The 23494-nt window shown below is 43.6% G+C and overlaps 1 protein-coding gene across 2 annotated transcripts in view; it reads left to right on the top strand.

Annotated features, from left to right (window-relative positions):
* LOC128642978 (glutamate receptor ionotropic, NMDA 1) overlaps positions 1-23494 on the top strand; it is a 360366-nt gene that overhangs the window by 145653 nt on the left and 191219 nt on the right. For both annotated transcript variants that reach the window (XM_053695888.1, XM_053695887.1), the window contains 3 exons: positions 4752-4926; positions 9765-9909; positions 10517-10600. In XM_053695888.1, the coding sequence (XP_053551863.1) occupies positions 4752-4926; positions 9765-9909; positions 10517-10600 (404 nt within the window). The remainder of the gene's footprint in view (positions 1-4751; positions 4927-9764; positions 9910-10516; positions 10601-23494) is intronic.

Here is a 23494-nt window from a genome sequence, read left to right as displayed (position 1 = left end):
GGGCTACTATCACGCTGGTACAGAGTCATTTGGTGCCAGAGCACAAGCGATCCGGACAGACTGTGGCCGTTAGAGTGGCGGGGGGGGATGTGTACAAAATTCCAACAGCTAAAGTGCATCTTGATTGGGGAGCGGGAAAGGGGGCTGTGAACGTGGGCCTAATGGATAATTTACCTGCCGAAGTACTACTGGGCAACGATTTGGGCCCCATGACTTCTGCCTATGCTCCAGTATGCAACAACGAGGCGGACCCAGTGACTACACGGGCCCAAGCCCGGACGGAGCGAGAGCTCTCACCAGTGCGGGAGACACAGGTAAGACCTACCCCGACCTTGCCTGACAGGTTAGGCCCCATACCCTGGGACACCCCAGATGCTTTCGAGGCAGAGTCTAAGACTGACCCGACCTTACAAAAGTACCGGGAACGAGCAGAGACCGGAGGGGGCGGGGCAGATAACGAAACATTCTTATGGGAAAAAGGGAAACTATACCGCTGGACAGAGAAAAGGGGACAGCGTAGGCGACAGCTGGTAGTGCCCCACAAATACCGTCAAGAAATCCTCAAAATAGGCCACGACATCCCCTTAGCAGGCCACCTAGCCGTTACCCGTACCCTACACCGCATTACTCACACGTTCTTTTGGCCAGGGGTGCACGCTGACGTTAGAACTTACTGTAACACCTGCGATGTGTGTCAACGAGTAGGAAGGCGAGGCGATCACCCTAAAGCCCAGCTAGTAAATATGCCCATTGTAGAGGAACCCTTCAGCCGGGTTGCTATTGACCTAGTGGGACCACTGGCTACCCCTAGTCCCTCCGGTAAGCGATACATTCTTACCGTAGTGGACTACGCTACCAGGTACCCAGAGGCTGTCGCCCTATCCAACATACAAGCGGATACGGTAGCGAATGCACTAGTACAGGTGTTCTCCCGGGTAGGATTTCCAAAAGAAATCCTATCCGACCGAGGCACCCAATTTACGGCTGAATTGACCCAACAACTCTGGCAGGTTTGCAAAATTAAGTCCCTCCTGAGCTCCCCATACCACCCCCAGACGAACGGGCTGTGTGAGAGGTTCAATGGGACCCTCAAGCAAATGCTCAAGACGTTCACTCAGGAATACCGAGACTGGGAACGCTTCCTGCCGCACCTCCTATTTGCTTATCGGGAGGTGCCCCAGGAAACGACAGGGTTCTCTCCCTTCGAGTTGCTCTACGGAAGAAAGGTACGGGGACCCCTAAACCTGATCCGGGAGCACTGGGAGGGAGAGATGGAGGCTGACGGTGTCCCAATTGTGCCATACGTGCTGGAACTCAGGGACCGAATGGAGCAATTAGCCAAATCCGTGCGGGCTAATCTCCAGTTGGCCCAGAGAAGACAGAAAGTATGGTACGATCGGGGGGCCCGAAAGAGAATCTTCACCATAGGACAAAAGGTGTTAGTACTTAAGCCGGTGAAGACAGACAAATTGCAGGCGTCCTGGCAGGGTCCCTACCAGATCGTAGAGAAAAGGGGAGACACCACTTATGTGATAGCTAGCTGCCATGACAACAATCTTAGAAAGACATTCCATGTAAACATGCTCAAGGAATATTTTGAGCGACCAGAGAACGTGACGGCCGTATGTTGTTCCCCTCAGGAAGACCCCGACAGTTTACCCATTCCAGACCTATTAGAAAAGAGCCTCCCCACAGGTATAGTGGCGCAGGTTCAGATAGGGGACCGACTTAGCCCCACTGAAAGGGAGCAGCTCAACCAACTCCTCCAGTCCAAACACCTCACCTTCTCCCCGAAGCCAGGGTACACTACTTTAACCACCCACCAGGTAGATACTCCGGGACAAGCTCCCTTGCGCCAGGCTCCGTACCGAATCCCCGAAGCAGTTAGGACAGGAATGAAGAAGGAGATCGATGAGATGCTCCAGCTCAGGGTAATTGAGCCCTCCGATAGTCCCTGGGCCTCCCCAGTTGTCTTGGTGCCCAAGAAAGATGGGACCACCCGGTTCTGCGTAGACTATCGGAGGCTCAATGAAAATACTGTGACGGACGCTTACCCTATGCTCAGGGTAGACGAGCTACTCGATCGTATAGCCAGGGGAAATTACCTTACCACTATTGACCTCTGCAAAGGTTACTGGCAGATTCCCCTGGCCCCGGAGGCTATCCCCAAGTCGGCATTCGTCACCCCATTCGGCTTATATCAGTTTAGGGTAATGCCGTTTGGGATGAAGAATGCCCCAGCTACATTCCAGCGCTTGGTGGATAGGCTCCTGGATGGCTTCCAGAGTTTTGCTTGCGCCTACCTGGACGACATAGCGATCCACAGTGAGTCCTGGGAGGACCACTTAGCTCATGTGGGAATGGTTCTGGATCAGATCCGGGCTGCTGGCCTGACTCTGAAGCCAGAAAAATGCCACTTTGGGATGGCCGAGGTACAGTACCTGGGTCACCGGGTGGGGTGTGGAAAGCAGCGACCAGAGCCGGCCAAAATAGAAGCTGTCGCAAATTGGCCCACCCCCATCACTAAGACTCAGGTCCTAGCCTTCCTGGGCACGGCAGGGTACTATAGACGGTTCGTACCAGACTACAGCACACTTGCCAAACCCCTGACTGACTTGACCAAGAAGAACTTACCTCGACAGGTCCTGTGGTCTCCCCACTGTGAAACGGCTTTCCAGGCTCTCAAAAATGCTCTAATTAACGCTCCTGTCTTGGCGGCCCCAGCCCTTAACAAACGTTTTATCGTCCATACAGATGCTTCCATGTTCGGGCTGGGAGCCGTCCTCAGCCAAGTAGGCGAAGATGGAGGGGAGCATCCAGTTGCCTACATCAGCCGGAAGCTCCTGCCCCGCGAAGTCAGCTATGCAGCGGTCGAAAAGGAGTGTTTGGCTTTGGTGTGGGCATTAAAGAAATTGACTCCCTATTTATATGGTCAGGAGTTCACTCTGGTCACCGACCATAACCCGTTGGTGTGGCTGAACCGGGTCTCTGGAGATAACGGCAGGCTATTACGTTGGAGCTTATCGTTGCAACCCTTCAATTTCACCATTACTTACAGACCTGGGAAACAGAATGGCAACGCCGACGGGTTGTCCAGACAAACCAACCTCAGCCCCGCATAACCAGCGGTCTGGACAGCCTTAGTCTGCCCCGAAAAGGGGTCAGACCGTGTCTGCCAGAGTGTTCCACAGAAAGGGAGCACTGTTACAGAAGCATTAGTTATTTTGTTGTGAAGAGCTTATTTACCAGCAGCAATGCCTGAACCAGCAAGCCAGCGCCTAAGAAGGGCTCCAAGAAAACCGTAACAAGTATCATTTCATAAAGAGTTAACTCTTTTTTTTCAGCTTTTAGAAACTATTGTCTAATCACCTCTGGAGCCAGACTGCTAATTGATAAGATGAACTTGTAAACTTGTTATCTTAAGTACTGTAATCCTATTGTGGCCTGTCAAAGGACAGTGCTCTCTATCTAAATGTGTGATGGGGGATTTTGTGCTTCCCCCCCTCTCCCCCTGGGAGTGCCCTGTGTGCATGTAACCTTAATAAAAAGCAGGCTGGGCATCCCAGTCCTGAGTTCTTGTTTGACCCTCAATCGCAGCGTTGACTCGTTTTTGTGGGCAGAAGGGTATCCTAGCTGTACTGCAGCTAAGGGAGATTATTCTATATTTGCGAGACTCATATAGAATACTATGGAAAGCAGCTTCTCCCCTCTTTAGCAATAGGGATCCAGGCTACTAAGCGGTCCATCTCTCAGCGAGACTAAGGGTAACCGTAACATACGGTTTTGTTATTATTACACAACTAAACATTTACAGATCAAGGGGTCAATTTATTAAATGTCAAGCGGACATGATTTGCTATAGTGGATCATGTCCGCTCGACATCGCTAAATGCCGATAGCATACGCTGTCGGCATTTATCATTACACAAGAATTTCAAGTGAAATGCTTGTGCATACCGCCCCCTGCTCATCGGCGGCCAATCGGCTGCTACCAGGGGGTGTCAATCATCCCGATCGGATCAGGATGTTTCAGTCCACCACCTAAAAGATTGCAGAGAAGTTAAGGTGCAGCGGTCTTAGTTCTGCTGCATTCTTAACTTCCGTTTCTAGTGAGCCAGAAACGATGGGCATAGAAAGCAGCATCCGCTGCTTATTAAATCTACCCCTAAATATACATGTTCAGATTGAATATTGGTAGGAGGCTTACAAACTTTGTATATCTACAGTGCACAGATTTAACTGCACTGTTTATTAGTTATTGCCTTTACTATCCCTTTAAGTAAAGGAGCTTTTAGACAGTCACAACCATAAAAATAATTCTTACTAGGTTGCTATGTCAATTAATAAAAAAAATGTTTGTACAACGCTAGGATTTACTTTCACTTTAATCCCCCTTTATTTGTGAGAGGCTCGCCGGAAACAGAAGTTATGAAGCAGCGGTCTAAAGATCGCTACTCCATAACCTGTCCGCCTGCTCTGAGGCGGCAGACAGAAATCGCCAGAAATCAATACGATCGGGTTGATTGACACCCCCTGCTAGCGGCTGATTGGCCACGAATCTGCAGGGGGCAGTATTGCAGCAGCCATTCACAAGAACAGCTGGTGCAATGATAAATGCCGAGACGTATGCTGTCTGCATTTATCGATGTGCAGCGGACATGATCCGCTATATCGGATCATGTCCGCTCACACCATCTTAAATAGGCCCCAAAATCTGTTGGTTCTAAGCTGTTGTTCTATTGCTGCCTTAGGAATTATAGGTCTACAACTGATCAATGGGAAAAATGAATCTGCTCATATTAGTGATGCTGTTGCTGTCGTTGGACAAGCGATCCATGAATTGTTTGAAAAGGACAATATCACTGACCCACCAAGAGGTTGTGTTGGAAACACCAACATCTGGAAAACGGGACCTCTTTTTAAAAGGTAATGATTCTTTTTTTTTTTTTTTGGATTGTTGTTGTTCTACGTTACAGCATTTAGTTTTAAAACCATTAATTAAAAATGCTTTGAATTTCTACCTTAAATTGATATAGCGGACACATTTTAAATGCATATCAGTACATTTAAATTTTTAATACAGCATTTTTTTTGTTATATAATTGTATTGGGAAAAAATTATTCTTTAATAAAAGCTATCACTGTTTCAGTAATAGCTTTTTACTGCTCATGGAACATACAGAGCATACATATTTATGCCTAGTGCCCCCACATGCAGACACTGCACATGCACTGACCTCTATACCATTAATAAAGCTGAGGAAGCAGCTTTGATGCCTGAGCATTTCAGGCTTATGCGCGCAAGTCTGAAACTCTAGTTAAGTAGCTGCGGTCTTAAGAGTGCAGCTTCTTAGCCTCTCCGCCACCTCAAGGCTCATGGGGGCCTATTTAACAAAGGTCTGTCGGACCTGATCCGACAGACCTCGCTGAATGCGGAGAGCAATACGCTCTCCGTATTAAGCATTGCACCAGCAGCTCTTGTGAGCTGCTGGTGCAACGCTGCCCCCTGCAGATTTGCGGCCAATCGGCCACCAGCAGGGGGGTGTCAATCAACCCGATCGTACTCGATCGGGTTGAATTGCGGCGATGTCTGTCCGCCTGCTCAGAGCAGGCGGACAGGTTATGCAGCAGCGGTCTTTAGACCGCTGCTACATAACTGGTGTTTCTGGCAAGCCTGCAGGCTCACCAGAAACACGGGGCTTCAAGCTCCGTACGGAGCTTGATAGATATGCCCCATGGAGTTAAATCATCCTGATCTGATCGGGATGATTGACAAGCCCTGCTCAGGCTTATGTGCGCAAGTCTGAAACTCTAGTTAAGTAGCTGTGGTCTTAAGAGTGCAGCTTCTTAGCCTCTCCGCCACCTCAAGGCTCATGGGGGCCTATTTAACAAAGGTCTGTCGGACCTGATCCGACAGACCTCGCTGAATGCGGAGAGCAATACGCTCTCCGTATTAAGCATTGCACCAGCAGCTATTGTGAGCTGCTGGTGCAACGCTGCCCCCTGCAGATTTGCGGCCAATCGGCCACCAGCAGGGGGGTGTCAATCAACCCGATCGTACTCGATCGGGTTGAATTGCGGCGATGTCTGTCCGCCTGCTCAGAGCAGGCGGACAGGTTATGCAGCAGCGGTCTTTAGACCGCTGCTTCATAACTGGTGTTTCTGGCGAGCCTGCAGGTTCGCCAGAAACACGGGGCTTCAAGCTCCGTACGGAGCTTGATAGATATGCCCCATGGAGTTAAATCATCCTGATCTGATCGGGATGATTGACAAGCCCTGCTCAGGCTTATGTGCGCAAGTCTGAAACTCTAGTTAAGTAGCTGTGGTCTTAAGAGTGCAGCTTCTTAGCCTCTCCGCCACCTCAAGACTCATGGGGGCCTATTTAACAAAGGTCTGTCGGACCTGATCCGACAGACCTCGCTGAATGCGGAGAGCAATACGCTCTCCGTATTAAGCATTGCACCAGCAGCTCTTGTGAGCTGCTGGGGCAACGCTGCCCCCTGCAGATTTGCGGCCAATCGGCCACCAGCAGGGGGGTGTCAATCAACCCGATCGTACTCGATCGGGTTGAATTGCGGCGATGTCTGTCCGCCTGCTCAGAGCAGACGGACAGGTTATGCAGCAGCGGTCTTTAGACCGCTGCTTCATAACTGGTGTTTCTGGCAAGCCTGCAGGCTCGCCAGAGACACGGGGCTTCAAGCTCCGTACGGAGCTTGATAGATATGCCCCATGGAGTTAAATCATCCTGATCTGATCGGGATGATTGACAAGCCCTGCTCAGGCTTATGTGCGCAAGTCTGAAACTCTAGTTAAGTAGCTGTGGTCTTAAGAGTGCAGCTTCTTAGCCTCTCCGCCACCTCAAGGCTCATGGGGGCCTATTTAACAAAGGTCTGTTTGACCTGATCCGACAGACCTCGCTGAATGCGGAGAGCAATACGCTCTCCGTATTAAGCATTGCACCAGCAGCTCTTGTGAGCTGCTGGTGCAACGCTGCCCCCTGCAGATTTGCGGCCAATCGGCCACCAGCAGGGGGGTGTCAATCAACCCGATCGTACTCGATCGGGTTGAATTGCGGCGATGTCTGTCCGCCTGCTCAGAGCAGGCGGACAGGTTATGCAGCAGCGGTCTTTAGACCGCTGCTTCATAACTGGTGTTTCTGGCAAGCCTGCAGGCTCACCAGAAACACGGGGCTTCAAGCTCCGTACAGAGCTTGATAGATTTGCCCCATGGAGTTAAATCATCCTGATCTGATCGGGATGATTGACAAGCCCTGCTCAGGCTTATGTGCGCAAGTCTGAAACTCTAGTTAAGTAGCTGTGGTCTTAAGAGTGCAGCTTCTTAGCCTCTCCGCCACCTCAAGGCTCATGGGGGCCTATTTAACAAAGGTCTGTCGGACCTGATCCGACAGTGCGGATCTGGTCCGACAGACCTCGCTGAATGCGGAGAGCAATACGCTCTCCGTATTAAGCATTGCACCAGCAGCTCTTGTGAGCTGCTGGTGCAACGCTGCCCCCTGCAGATTTGCGGCCAATCGGCCACCAGCAGGGGGGTGTCAATCAACCCGATCGTACTCGATCGGGTTGAATTGCGGCGATGTCTGTCCGCCTGCTCAGAGCAGGCGGACAGGTTATGCAGCAGCGGTCTTTAGACCGCTGCTTCATAACTGGTGTTTCTGGCGAGCCTGCAGGCTCACCAGAAACACGGGGCTTCAAGCTCCGTACGGAGCTTGATAGATATGCCCCATGGAGTTAAATCATCCTGATCTGATCGGGATGATTGACAAGCCCTGCTCAGGCTTATGTGCGCAAGTCTGAAACTCTAGTTAAGTAGCTGTGGTCTTAAGAGTGCAGCTTCTTAGCCTCTCCGCCACCTCAAGGCTCATGGGGGCCTATTTAACAAAGGTCTGTCGGACCTGATCCGACAGTGCGGATCAGGTCCGACAGACCTCGCTGAATGCGGAGAGCAATACGCTCTCCGTATTAAGCATTGCACCAGCAGCTCTTGTGAGCTGCTGGTGCAACGCTGCCCCCTGCAGATTTGCGGCCAATCGGCCACCAGCAGGGGGGTGTCAATCAACCCGATCGTACTCGATCGGGTTGAATTGCGGCGATGTCTGTCCGCCTGCTCAGAGCAGGCGGACAGGTTATGCAGCAGCGGTCTTTAGACCGCTGCTTCATAACTGGTGTTTCTGGCGAGCCTGCAGGCTCACCAGAAACACGGGGCTTCAAGCTCCGTACGGAGCTTGATAGATATGCCCCATGGAGTTAAATCATCCTGATCTGATTGGGATGATTGACAAGCCCTGCTCAGGCTTATGTGCGCAAGTCTGAAACTCTAGTAAAGTAGCTGTGGTCTTAAGAGTGCAGCTTCTTAGCCTCTCCGCCACCTCAAGGCTCATGGGGGCCTATTTAACAAAGGTCTGTCGGACCTGATCCGACAGTGCGGATCAGGTCCGACAGACCTCGCTGAATGCGGAGAGCAATACGCTCTCCGTATTAAGCATTGCACCAGCAGCTCTTGTGAGCTGCTGGTGCAATGCTGCCCCCTGCAGATTCGCGGGCAATCGGCCACCAGCAGGGGGGTGTCAATCAACCCGATCGTACTTGATCGGGTTGAATTGCGGCGATGTCTGTCCGCCTGCTCAGAGCAGACGGACAGGTTATGCAGCAGCGGAGCTTGATAGATATGCCCTATGGAGTTAAATCATCCTGATCTGATCGGGATGATTGACAAGCCCTGCTCTAGTGCAATTGGTTGTGCTAGAGCAGGGGGTGTGGCTGCACAAACAATTGCTTGTGTAATGTTAAATGTGGGCAGCAGATGCCAGGCGAATGAGGTTCCCGAAAAGACATCCTTCTCTGTCCGACATTTAATAAATGGGGTCCAGTGTCTAAATGTGGCTGCACAGGATGCTCTATATTCCCTGTGCACAATAAAATCTATCACTAAAATCATGGTAAATTTTACTTTAAACTTTTTTCACACCTTCCAACATTGCCTGGAGACTTGAGGTGGTTGGTAGCTGAGTCAGGTAGATTTAGGGAGGTAGTTGCAGCAAACCAGATATGGAGTCACATGACTTTGGGTCCGGTGTTGGGGCAGGAAGTAAGCATAGCTGGTTAGAAGTGGGTGGAACTTGCATGTAGGGGCGTGGCTAGGTGATCCTGAGCAGACTTGCACTTTAATAAGCTCCTGTAGTGCTGCTGTAAGGAAAATGAACAGAGCTCACAAATAGTGACAATCCCGCAAAATGCAGGATGGTTGTGAGCTCTCTATTTACTAATACATGAGTATTAAAAAAACTAATACACAGGAGTGCATTTAAATTCCGAATTGTATGTTTAAATTAAGTTTGACAATACTTTACAATAGTGCACAATAGTTGGGGCCCTTTATCCAAGTCCCACCATGACTAAGCACTGCCACAAAAAAATGTCACATTCTTTTGGATGCTAGAGAGGGCTGTTATGATTTACTATGCTGTGCGTTGGAGCTCTCTCTGGCTTCCATGGGACTCATTATCTAGTTGCCATCCCAATACCAAAGACTAAGCCTAATGTGTTCCTCTGGTGATATTGCTGCTAATGAAATATCGTCAAAACAGTGACATGTTTGTCAACAATATTGCAGCCGTGCAAACAAGTGCCCCTTTCACTTTCATTTTCCATTATTGTATCCAACTGAAATTTATATTTTTTTCTTTCCAAATATTCCGCCATTTATTTCATCCATAATTAATGCTGTATATATCATGCACGTTTTAGGGTGCTCATGTCTTCCAAGTACCCCGAAGGAGTAACAGGACGTGTTGAATTTAATGAGGACGGAGATAGAAAGTTTGCCAATTACAGCATCATGAATCTACAGAACCGTAAACTGGTTCAGGTCGGGATCTTCAATGGGAGTCATGTAAGTCTTTACCCGAATGCATGTGGGGAAGAATGACAATTAAAAGGACACGATTCAGATGGAGAATACTATTTTACACAACATTGCAATTTACTTCTATTATCTAATTTGCTTAATTTTTTTAGATATCCTTCATTAATGTATATTACGAGAACAAAGCAAATTTCATAACAGAAGTAAATTGTCAAGTTGTTTTAAATCACATGCTCTATCTGAATCATGGAAGTTTAATTTTGAATGTATTGTCCCTTTAATGTATAGAAAACTAAAAAGCAATCCCAATTAAACACAAAAACATAGTAATTATTTTTGTATTGTCCTCAAATGGAAAAATCCTGCTCTACACTGATACCTATTTCTTTCTAGTGGAAACATCTTACAGCAAACTCATGTTTAGCCCCATTAATTACTGCATTGTGATATTTTTTTGTATCTAGGTCACTGATTGGTTTATAAAAGTATATAGTATTCTGGTCTTATTGTCTGAAGAGGTTAACTCTTTGAGGAAAAATTCTTCAAAGGAGCAAATACTTTATTACGCCATAAAGGAAGTAAGAATTCGTCTTTGAGCCACATAGTCTAACAACCTGTTTCTAAACTCTTGCAGATTTTACAAAATGACCGGAAGATCATCTGGCCAGGTGGCGAAACTGAAAAACCGCAGGGATATCAGATGTCAACCAGATTAAAGGTATAAATTGTGACTGTATCACAGAATACAGACTTTATTAAAGGTATAAATTGTGACTGTATCACAGAATGCAGACTTTACAGATTAAAGGTATAAATTGTGAATGTATTACAGAATACAGACTTTACAGATTAAATATATAAATTGTGACTATCACAGAATACAGACTTTATTAAAGGTATTAATTGTGACTGTATCACAGAATACAGACTTTACAGATTAAAGGTATAAATTGTGAATGTATCACAGAATACAGACTTTACAGATTAAATATATAAATTGTGACTATCACAGAATACAGACTTTATTAAAGGTATTAATTGTGACTGTATCACAGAATACAGACTTTACAGATTAAAGTTATAAATTGTGAATGTATCACAGAATACAGACTTTACAGATTAAATATATAAATTGTGACTATCACAGAATACAGACTTTATTAAAGGTATTAATTGTGACTGTATCACAGAATACAGACTTTACAGATTAAAGGTATAAATTGTGACTATCACAGAATACAGACGTTACAGATTAAAGGTATATATTGTGACTGTATCACAGAATACAGACTTTACAGATTAAAGTTATAAATTGTGAATGTATCACAGAATACAGACTTTACAGATTAAATATATAAATTGTGACTATCACAGAATACAGACTTTATTAAAGGTATTAATTGTGACTGTATCACAGAATACAGACTTTACAGATTAAAGGTATAAATTGTGACTATCACAGAATACAGACATTACAGATTAAAGGTATACATTGTGACTGTATCACAGAATACAGACTTTACAGATTAAAGGTATATATTGTGACTGTATCACAGAATACAGACTTTACAGATTAAAGGTATAACTTGTGACTGTATTACAGAATACAGACTTTATTAAAAGTATAAATTGTGACTGTATCACAGAATACAGACTTTATTGAAGGTATAAATTGTGACTATCACAGAATACAGACTTTACATATTAAAGGTATAAATTGTGACTATCACAGAATACAGACTTTACAGATTAAAGGTATAAATTGTGACTGTATTACAGAATACAGACTTTACATATTAAAGGTATAAATTGTGACTGTATTACAGAATACAGTTTTTACAGATTAAAGGTATAAATTGTGACTGTATTACAGAATACAATCTTTACAGATTAAAGGTATAAATTGTGACTGTATCACAGAATACAGACTTTAGAGATGAAAGGTATAACTTGTGACTATCACAGAATACAGACTTTACAGATTAAAGGTATAAATTGTGACTGTATCACAGAATACAGACTTTACAGATTAAAGGTATAAATTGTGACTGTATCACAGAATACAGACTTTACAGATTAAAGGTATAAATTGTGACTGTATCACAGAATACAGACTTTACAGATTAAAGGTATAAATTGTGACTGTATCACAGAATACAAACTTTACAGATTAAAGGTATAAATTGTGACTGTATCACAGGATACAGACTTTACATATTAAAGGTATAAATTGTGACTGTATTACAGAATACAGTCTTTACAGATTAAAGGTATAAATTGTGACTGTATTACAGAATACAATCTTTACAGATTAAAGGTATAAATTGTGACTGTATCACAGAATACAGACTTTACAGATTAAAGGTATAATTTATGACTATCACAGAATACAGACTTTACAGATTAAAGGTATAAATTGTGACTGCATCACAGAATACAGACTTTACAGATTAAAGGTATAAATTGTGACTGTATCACAGAATACAGACTTTACAGATTAAAGGTATAAATTGTGACTGTATCACAGAATACAGACTTTACAGATTAAAGGTATAAATTGTGACTGTATCACAGAATACAGACTTTACAGATTAAAGGTATACATTGTGACTGTATCACAGAATACAGACTTTACAGATTAAAGGTATAAATTGTGACTGTATCACAGAATACAGACTTTACAGATTAAAGGTATAAATTGTGACTGTATCACAGAATACAGACTTTATTAAAGGTATAAATTGTGACTATCACAGAATACAGACTTTACAGATTAAAGGTATAAATTGTGACTGTATCACAGAATACAGACTTTACAGATTAAAGGTATAAATTGTGACTGTATCACAGAATACAGACTTTACAGATTAAATGTATAAATTGTGACTATCACAGAATACAGACTTTATTAAAGGTATAAATTGTGACTATCACAGAATACAGACTTTTACAGATTAAAGGTATAAATTGTGACTGTATCACAGAATACAAACTTTACAGATTAAAGGTATAAATTGTGACTGTATCACAGAATACAGACTTTACAGATTAAAGGTATACATTGTGACTGTATCACAGAATACAGACTTTACAGATTAAAGGTATACATTGTGACTGTATCACAGAATACAGACTTTACAGATTAAAGGTATAAATTGTGACTGTATCACAGAATACAGACTTTATTAAAGGCAGAAATTGTGACTATCACAGAATACAGACTTTACAGATTAAAGGTATAAATTGTGACTATCACAGAATGCAGACTTTACAGATTAAAGGTATACATTGTGACTGTACCTGGTGTGCACGGCTGCTCCTCTGCCTACCTAGGTATACTTTTCAACAAAGGATACCAAGAGAATGGATTAAATTAGATTTTGAAAGTTTTTTTAAAATGGTATGTTCTGTCTGAATCATGGAAGAAAATTTTGCAGAAGATCCTATTTTTTAGATGGCATCTTAAAGGGATACTGAACCCATTGTTTTTCTCTCATGGATCAGGTGCAGCATGCAATTTGAAGCAACTTTCTAATTTACTCCAATTATCAATTTTTCTTTGTTTACGAGCCAGCCCATTTTTGGTTCAGCACCTGGGTATAGCTTTCTGATTGGTGGCTAAAATATACTCACCAATCAGCAAGCGCTATCCAGGGTGCTGAACCAAAAAGTGTCCAGCAGCATAATTTACACAAGGGTTTTTAATATGTGTATCCCTGAACTGCTCTTCATTTGTAAATTATTGTAAATTGTTCTAGCAACATGACAGTGTTACATATTATAAAAAAATATTTTGAATGTGGCTCTTTTGCAATGTAGTCTATAAACATTGATATATACTAAAATATATATTTCTTTTACAAGATATAACGAGTCCACGGATTTCATCCTTACTTATGGGATATCGCCTCCTGGTCAGCAGGAGGAGGCAAAGAGCACCACAGCAGAGCTGTATATATAGCTCCTCCCTTCCCTCCCACTCCAGTCATTCTCTTTGCCTGTGTCAGTGATAAGAAGAGGTAAAGTGAGGTGTTAGTTTAGTTTCTTCAATCAAGAGTTTTTTATTTTAAATGGTACCCGTGAGTACTATTTTTCTCAGGGTATGCAGCAACCAGAGAAATCTTCATTCAGTGACTCCCTTATTATTTGCTGCCCTGATGATGATGGTCTTAGCAAACATTATCTAAGACCCTGCTTGTTCGCACAGATCGGCTGAAGGTGGTGAAAAGAGCATCTTCATTGTGTGGGACCACATCATGCTGCACTCAGCATTGAGGTATGTGCAGTCATTTGCTTCTGGGGAAACTGAGATATATCAGAACAGACTGATATTTATTCCCTATGCCGGGGAGGGGTAAGCAGTATGCACAGAGATCAGGAGATGTGCCTGGGATTCCCCTCTCTGTTGGGTGCTATCAACTGTGTTTATTTTTTCAGTAAACTGATGTGTGCTTCACCCAGTGGGTATACTATGTTGAGGGCTGACGCTGGGAGATTGCGGAGTGTTCCCCAAGGGTTCTAACGTTATCTGTGGTGAAACTTATGACAGGACAGGGGAGTGTATATTTATTTGAGGGGCACATTGGCGGTTCTCTTTATTATGGTTTACGTGTTAAACCGACATTTTTCCTTCCCATGTGGTTTCCTTGCTGGGGAATTGATTTACACCCACGATGGGCGGGGCATAGCTTCGCGCGCTTAGCCGCGCAGTTCTCATCCGGATCCTCGATCGGCAGCAGGTCTCTGGGCTCCGGTGTGACCTAAGTCAGATTGTGTATGTAACTTTCACAAACAGACTCGGGAGCGCCGCTCACGGAGTATTCAGTGTCTTGTGGGGGCAGGGAGGCGCCGCAGCAGAGCTGTGGCGAGGTGCAATAAACCCTTATGCATAGCTAAACTGGGTATACAGAGTAAAAGTGCCTAAAGTTTGTTAAACCCTTATGCATAGCTAAACTGGGTATACAGAGTAAAATTTACTGAACGTTTTATAGTGCTCCCTATTGTTGCATAGTTTTCTTGTGGAGCAGAAAAATTATTGAGGTTTTATTTTTTTTAAAGACACAGTACGCTTATTTTTTTTCAAAAAAAATTCTATAAGGTTTGGCTTCAAAATTAATTTTAATTGAGTAAAAGACGATCAATATTACTATTGCTGGTTTGTTTGTCATGGCTGAACTTCAGGAAAGTACCTGTTCTATGTGTTTAGATGCCAATGTGGAACCCCCTATTCCTTTTTGGCCCTCATGTACTGAGAGGGCCTTACAATGTAAAGAACAAATTTTCTTTAATGCAAGTATGTCTAAGGATGATTCTACGACTGATGAGACTCAGGGTATGCCGCAAATTTCTCCCCAAGTGTCACAACCTTTAACGCCCGCCCAAGCGACGCCGTGTTCCTCAACCGCGTCCACTTCATTCACTCTGCAGGATATGGCTGCAGTTATGTCATCCACTCTTACACAAGTTTTATCTAAGTTGCCAGTGTTACAAGGCAAACACATTCTGATGCTTTAATGGCTATCTCTGATATACCTTCCCAGGGCTCTGAATTGGGGGGGTATGGAGGCCCTGTCTGAGGGGGAACTGTCTAACGCAGGAAGTGCATTACCCCCGACAGATTCGGACATCATGTCCTTCAGATTTAAACTTGAACACCTCCATCTTTTGCTGCAAGAGGTTTTGGTGACTCTGGATGACTGTGACTCTATTGTGGTGCCACCAGAGAACTTGAGTAAAATGGACAAATACTTAGAGGTCCCTTCTTATTCCGATGTTTTTCCGGTTCCTAAGAGAATTTCTGAAATTATTGCTAGGGAATGGGAAAGACCGGGTATCCCGTTCTCCCCTTCCCCTATTTTTAAGAAAATGTACCCTATAGCTGACACTGTTCGGGACTCTTGGCAGACGGTCCCTAAGGTGGAGGGAGCTATTTCTACCCTGGCGAAGCGTACAACTATTCCTATCGAGGACAGTTGTGCATTCAAAGACCCCATGGATAAGAAATTGGAGGGTCTTCTCAAAAAACTCTATTTTCATCAGGGGTTTTTATTGCAACCGGCGGCCTGCATTGTAACAGTCACGACTGCGGCTGCTTTTTGGTTTGACGCTCTAGAAGAGTCTCTTAAAACTGAGACCTCTTTAGAGGAAATACAGGACAGAATTAAGGCGCTGAAGCTGGCTAATTCTTTTATTACGGATGCTTCCTTTCAGATAATCAAGTTAGCTGCTAAGAGCTCGGGATTCTCCATCTTAGCACGAAGAGCTTTATGGTTAAAATCTTGGTCTGCGGATGTGTCCTCTAAATCCAAGCTTTTGGCTATTCCTTTCAAGGGAAAGACCCTATTCGGGCCTGATTTAACAGAAATAATTTCTGATATTACTGGAGGTAAGGGTCATCTCCTCCCTCAAGACAAAACATCTAAGCAAAGGGGACGACAAAGTAATTTTCGTTCCTTTCGTAATTTCAAAGGAGTCCCCCCTTCCTGTGCCGCTAAACAGGAAGGGAACTATTCTCAAGCCAAAGCCACCTGGAGACCCAACCAGGCTTGGAAGAAGGGTAAACAACCCAAGAAGCCCACTGCTGCCCCCAAAACAGAATGAAGGGGCGGCCCCTGATCCGGGACCGGATCTTGTAGGGGGCAGACTTTCTCTCTTTGTCCAGGCTTGGATAAGAGACGTTCAGGATCCCTGGACACTAGAAATCGTGTCCCAGGGGTATCAACTGGAGTTCAAAAATTCCCTCCCAAGGGGAAGGTTTCTTCTTTCACGATTGTTTGTAGACCAGATAAAAAGAGAGGCGTTCTTACATTGTGTAAAAGACCTCTCCACTATGATGGTAATTTGTCCCGTTCCAATGCAGGAACAGGGGCAAGGGTTTTACTCAAACCTTTTTCGTGGTTCCCAAAAAAGAGGGAACGTTCAGACCCATTTTAGATCTCAAGAGTCTAAACAAGTTTGTCAGAGTTCCATCCTTCAAGATGGAGACTATTCGGACAATTCTTCCATTGATCCAGGAGGGTCAATATATGACTACCGTGGACTTAAAGGATGCATATCTTCATATTCCTATCCACAGAGATCATCACAAGTTCCTGAGGTTTGCTTTTCTGGACAAACATTTTCAATTCGTGGCCCTTCCTTTCGGGCTGGCCACGGCTCCCAGGATCTTCACGAAAATTCTAGGGTCTCTGCTGGCGGTTCTCAGACCGCGGGGCATTGCAGTGGCGCCTTATCTGGACGATATTCTGATCCAAGCGTCGTCTTATCAGCTGACAAAGTCTCATACCGACATTGTTCTATCCTTTCTAAGGACTCACGGGTGGAAGGTGAATCTAGAAAAGAGTTCACTAATTCCACAGACAAGGGTTCCTTTCCTGGGAACTCTAATAGACTATATCCATGAAAATCTTTTTGACGGAAGTCAAAAAGTTAAAGATTCTGAATACATGCCGATCCCTTCAGTCCAATCCTCGGCCATCAGTGGCTCAGTGCATGGAGGTAATTGGATTGATGGTGGCGGCAATGGACATCATTCCGTTTGCTCGTTTTCATCTCAGACCTCTACAACTGAGCATGCTCAGACAGTGGAATGGAGATTATGCAAATTTGTCTCCTCAGATAGATCTGGATCAGGAGACAAGGGCCTCTCTTCTTTGGTGGTTGTCGCCGGATCATCTGTCCCAAGGGACGTGCTTCCGCAGACCCACATGGGTAATAGTGACAATGGACGCCAGTCTACTAGGATGGGGAGCAGTCTGGAATTCCCTGAAGGCTCAGGGTGTGTGGACTCGGTCGGAGTCTCTACTTCCAATCAATATTCTGGAGTTGAGAGCAATATTCAATGCGCTTCAGGCTTGGCCTCAGTTGGCTTTGGCCAAATACATCCGATTTCAGTCGGACAACCTCACGACTGTGGCTTACATCAATCATCAGGGAGGAACAAGGAGTTCCTTAGCGATGACAAAAGTATCCAAGATAATTCGGTGGGCGGAGGCTCACTCTTATCTGTCAGTAATCTACATCCCAGGAGTGGACAACTGGGAAGCGGATTTTTTGAGCAGACAGACGTTTCATCCGGAGGAATGGAAACTCCATCCGGAGGTCTTTGCCACCCTGATTCTCAGATGGGGCAGACCGGAGCTGGATCTTATGGCATCTCGTCAGAATGCCAAGCTCCCGAGTTACGGATCCAGGTCCAGGGATCCTCAGGCCGAACTGATAGATGCCTTGGCAGTGCCTTGGTCGGTCAACCTAGCTTATGTGTTTCCACCGTTGGCTCTCCTTTGATTGCTCGGATCAAACAGGAGAGGGCTTCGGTGATTCTCATCGCTCCTGAATGGCTTCACAGGACTTGGTATGCCAATCTAGTGGACATGTCCTCTCTGCCACTGTAGAAGCTTCCATTGAGGCAGGACCTTCTCATTCAGGTACCCTTCCATCATCCGAATCTAGTTTCTCTGGAAGCTGACTGCTTGGAGATTGAATGCTTGATTTTATCTAAGCGAGGGTTCTCTGATTCGGTCATTGATACCTTGATCCAGGAACGTAAGCCTGTTACTAGTAAGATTTACTATAAGATATGGCGTAAATATCTTTATTGGTGCGAATCCAAGGGTTACTCATGGAGTAAGATTAGGATTCCTAGGATTTTATCTTTTCTCCTAGAGGGATTGGAGAAAGGGTTATCAGCAAGTTCCTTAAAGGGACAGATTCCTGCTTTATCTATTTTGCTACACAAACGTCTGGCAGATATTCTGGATGTTCAATCTTTTTGTCAGGCCTGTGTTTAGACCAATTGCTCCTCCTTGGAGCTTGAATTTAGTTCTTAAAGTTCTTCAAGGGGTTCCATTTGAACCTAAGCATTCCGTAGATATTAAGTTATTATCTTGGAAAGTTTTATTTTTGGTTGCTATTTCTTCTGCTCACACAGTTTCTGAGCTTTCGGCACTACAATGTGATTCTCCTTACCTTATTTTTCATTCTGATAAGGTAGTGTTACGTACCAAACCTGGTTTTCTTCCTAAGGTTGTTTCCAACAAAAATATTAATCAGGAAATTATTGTTCCTTCATTGTGTCCTAATCCTTCTTCTAAGAAGGAGCGTCTGTTACATAACCTGGACGTGATCCGTGCCCTGAAGTTTTACTTACAGGCGACTAAGGAATTTTGTCAATCATCTTCATTATTTGTTGTCTTTTCTGGGAAACGTAGGGGTCAGAAAGCTACGGCTACCTCTCTCTCTTTCTGGCTGAAGAGTATCATCCGTTTTGCATATGAGACTGCTGGACTGCAGCCTCCTGAAAGAATTACGGCTCATTCTACTAGGGCTGTGGCTTCCTCATGGGCTTTTAAAAATTATGCTTCTGTTGAACAGATTTGCAAGGCTGCAACTTGGTCGTCTCTTCACACTTTTTACAAATTTTACAAATTTGATACTTTTGCCTCGTCCGAGGCTGTTTTTGGGAGAAAGTTTCTTCAAGCAGTGGTGCCTTCCGTGGTTCCTGTCTTGTCCCTCCCTTTCATCCGTGGCCTATAGCTTTGGTATTGTATCCCATAAGTAAGGATGAAATCCGTGGACTCGTCATATCTTGTAAAAGAAAAGGAAATTTATGCTTACCTGATAAATTTATTTCTTTTACGATCTGACGAGTCCACGGCCCACCCTGTCATATTCTAAGACAGGTCTTTATTTTTGTTAAACTTCAGTCACCTCTGCACCTTGGCTTTTCCTTTCTCTTCCTAACTTCGGTCGAATGACTGGAGTGGGAGGGAAGGGAGGAGCTATATATACAGCTCTGCTGTGGTGCTCTTTGCCTCCTCCTGCTGACCAGGAGGCGATATCCCATAGGTAAGGATGAAATCGGGGGACTCGTCATATCGTAAAAGAAATAAATTTATCAGGTAAGCATAAATTTCCTTTTTTTAATTACTTTGATGTCCCATAAATCTTAAAGGGACATGATACCCAATGAAGCCCTTGAAAGTTATGCAGCATAGCTGTGAGAAGCTGACTAGAAAATATCACCTGGACATCTCTATGTAAAAAAGAGAGATATTTTACCTCAAAATTTCCTCAGTAGCCACATCCCATTGCAAATGAATTTTAAGCAGCCAATCGGGATACTAGTCTTGTAACTTACAAGAGAGCATGTATCTATCATGTGCAGGCACAGTCATGTTATTATCTTCCTTCCATCACAGTAAAGCAAAGTGTGCATCAGCACTCATGAAGCTGATTGGCTGTTTTACTTTTTTTTTTACATGACGCTGACAGTAGCTGAAATATAATTGTTCACGGAGCCCTTCATTTCTTGAGATTAAGCAATTTTGAGGTAAAATATCTTCCTTTTTTACAAAGAGATGTGCAGGTGATATTTTCTTATCAGTTTTTCCAGCTATGCTGCATCACTTTCAGGTAATTTGCAACATGGGTATTAGGCACCTTTATTATTATTTTTTAAATTCATTTAAGTTAACGAGATTCCTTTAAACCCGGCTGTGGAATCCTATTCTTTGTACAGTGGGGAAATAAAAGCTTTCATGTTAAATCTTAATCTCTAACTAAAATCATTCATTTAATACCAAGACTTGCAAGCAGATGCATATGCTGATTAGAATTTACTACAGTTATAAAATTGTTCATAGAAGATTATTTTGTCCTTTTTGTGCCAAACAGGGCTGTAATACACTTGTTCTGCATTGAAGTATAAACAATCAGTGTAGGACATTTCAATACCGCCACACAATTCCTTTTTTTAATGAAAATAAATACATCTGTAAATCGTATAGAGTCATTATTTAACTTTGTTTAATATAAAAAAATATTTCATAATATACCACTGCATGTTTTTTTTTTCAGGAACATTAAGCTAATGCTTTATTTAAGCATCACACATTACTCTCTTGAAGAAAAATCTGGATTCAAAAACTGTATTTAAACTGGTCAAACTGGTTAAATTACTGGTTAAACTGGTCAAATTAGCATTTAGGGTTGGCACCTCAGCTATGTTTTCCTAGACACTTATGAGTTGCACCCCCTTGTAAACCTCATTCGCCAAGGTTCATTTAAGGTGGATGCCAGAGGATCGGTGCGGGGCGGAGGCAAAATAAATAGTGTATAGTAAATATCTGACCTTTACCCGTATATATATATATATGGGATTATATATTTAAAAATAAAAAGAACATTTTCTTCTAGGTGAAGAACTTTGGAATCTAAAATATTTATGTTAACTACATAGTAAAGCACATTTTAAAATATTAAAATTGATTAAAAAAAATTTAAGGTATTTAACTGGAAATGGCTCTAAAGTGTATAAATATATGTGTATACATATGTTTGTTTATATGTATGTAAATATATATACAGACATACAAATATTTATATATATATTTTTTTCCACAGTTGTTTGATTGTGAGCCTGCATTGTGTGGCTGTTTAGGGACCCAGATTTATTGGAAGAAACCTTGACGAGGTACCTGGGCTTTTCCCATTTGGCCAGATGCGGTAACTAATTCTTCCATTGCTGCTTTTTATCTTAGTTGAGAGCTTGTGAGTGAGTGCTGGACTTTTTCTGTGTGTTTATATTAAAATATATATTTTTTTGTAATTTTCCCTGTTTGGGCCTTGCACCCAGGCCTGACTGGGGTTAACTGCCTGTGACTGTGGTGACAGTGCAGCTTCCTGAGAGTGCTGGTTTGCACCCAGGGCTGTGCATGTTGCAGGGTCATAGGATGTGTACCCGGTCCGGCCTGAGAGTGCTGACCCCACCCCATGTTTTGTATATATATATATATATACATGCATTATAGCCCTTTCCAGTCAAGCACCTTGTTATATTTCATATACCTTATAAAAAGATTTTATTAGTATTTATATAATTCATTTTGTCATAAACTGTATATATGTGTGCTTGTGTAACACTTTATTTGAATGTATTATTTCTCTTGCAAGATGTATCGAGTCCAAGGATTCATCCATACTTGTGGGATATTCTCCTTCCCAACAGGAAGTGGCAAAGAGAGCACCCACAGCATAGCTGTCTGTATAGCTCCTCCCTTAGCTCCACCCCCCAGTCATTCTCTTTGCCAGCTCTAAGCAATAGGAAGGGTAAAGTGAGTGTGGTGACAAAAATGTTAGTTTTTATTTTCTCAAGCAAAAGTTTGTTATTTTAAATGGTACCGGTGTGTATTATTCACTCTCTGGCAGAAAAGGGATGAAGATTTCTGCAAGGAGGTTGATGATCTTAGCACTTTGTAACTAAGATCCACTGCTGTTCCCACAGGGGCTGAGTAGTACAGGAAAACTTCTGTTGGGGGAACAGTTTGCAGGCTAAACTGCATTGAGGTATGTTCAGTCAATTTTTTTCTAGACAGACTGTAATATTTCTAGAAAAGGCTGACAGTATCCCCATGAGGGAAGGGTAAGCTTTATTCAGAGACTATGGGGCCCATTTATCAAAGGGCTTGCGGACCTGATCCGACACTGCGGATCAGGTCCGCAAGACCTCGCTAAATGCGGAGAGCAATACGCTCTCCACATTTAACATTGCACCAGCAGCTCACAAGAGCTGCTGGTGCAACGCCGCCCCCTGCTGACTCGCGGCCAATCGGCCGCCAGCAGGGAGCTGTCAATCAACCCGATCGTATTCGATCGGGTTGATTTCCGGCGGTTCCTGTCCGCCTGCTCAGAGCAGGCGGACAGGGTTATGAAGCAGCGGTCTTTAGACCGCTGCTTCATAACTTGTGTTTCTGGCGAGTCTGAAGACTCGCCAGAAACACGGCCCTTCAAGCTCCATACGGAGCTTGATAAATGGGCCTGTTAGTGTGGAATCCCAGCTTGCATAAAGGGCCAAGTTGTTACTGGTGACACTATAGGAAACATTTTTTTTTATTAACAAGATTAACGTTTTTGAGGGGTTATTATGGCTGAGTTCAGAGTTATTAACCCACGTGGCTAGTTAGAAACACTTTGGTGTGTTTCTTTTAGGCCCCAATAACATTGAGTAGGGTGGGAGGGGCCTATTTTCGCGCCTCAGTTGCGCAGTTTCTTTTTCACACAAGACATCCAGCTGCTTCTCCGGAGGGTCCTGCTGTTCTTGAGGGCCTAGAGGAAGCTTTTCCCCCACAAATCTATCTCTAAGGGCAGGTAGGCGCCACAGCAGAGCTGTGGCAAGGTGCTGAACGTTTTTATACCGTTTTTTGACGTTTTGTCAATCCGGTTTTTCCATTAAGGGGTTAATCGTTTATTTGACTGGTGGTGCAAGTTTACTAAGGCTTTATGATTCCACTGTAAAAATTTCGAAACGTTTACTCCTTTTTTACACTGTTTTGCAGAGTTTGTGCATCTTTTTTTCTCTTAAAGGCACAGTACTGTTTTTTTCTAAATATTATATTACTTGAATAAAGTGTTTTACAAGCTTGCTTGTTTCATTATTAGCCTGTTAACATGTCTGACATCAAGGAAACTCCTTGTTCAATGTGTTTAGAAGCCATTGTGGAACCCCCTCTTAGAATGTGTCCCACTTGCACTGATATGTCTATAAATTTTAAAGATCATATTATAGCACTTAAAGATATATCGCTAGATAATTCTCAGACAGAAAGAAATGAGG

The sequence above is a fragment of the Bombina bombina genome, chromosome 12 (assembly GCF_027579735.1).
Source record: "Bombina bombina isolate aBomBom1 chromosome 12, aBomBom1.pri, whole genome shotgun sequence".
In the NCBI taxonomy this organism is placed as follows: Eukaryota; Metazoa; Chordata; class Amphibia; order Anura; family Bombinatoridae; genus Bombina; species Bombina bombina.
The sequence above is the reverse complement of the archived record's forward strand: the minus strand, read 5'-3'. Positions and strand labels throughout refer to the sequence as shown.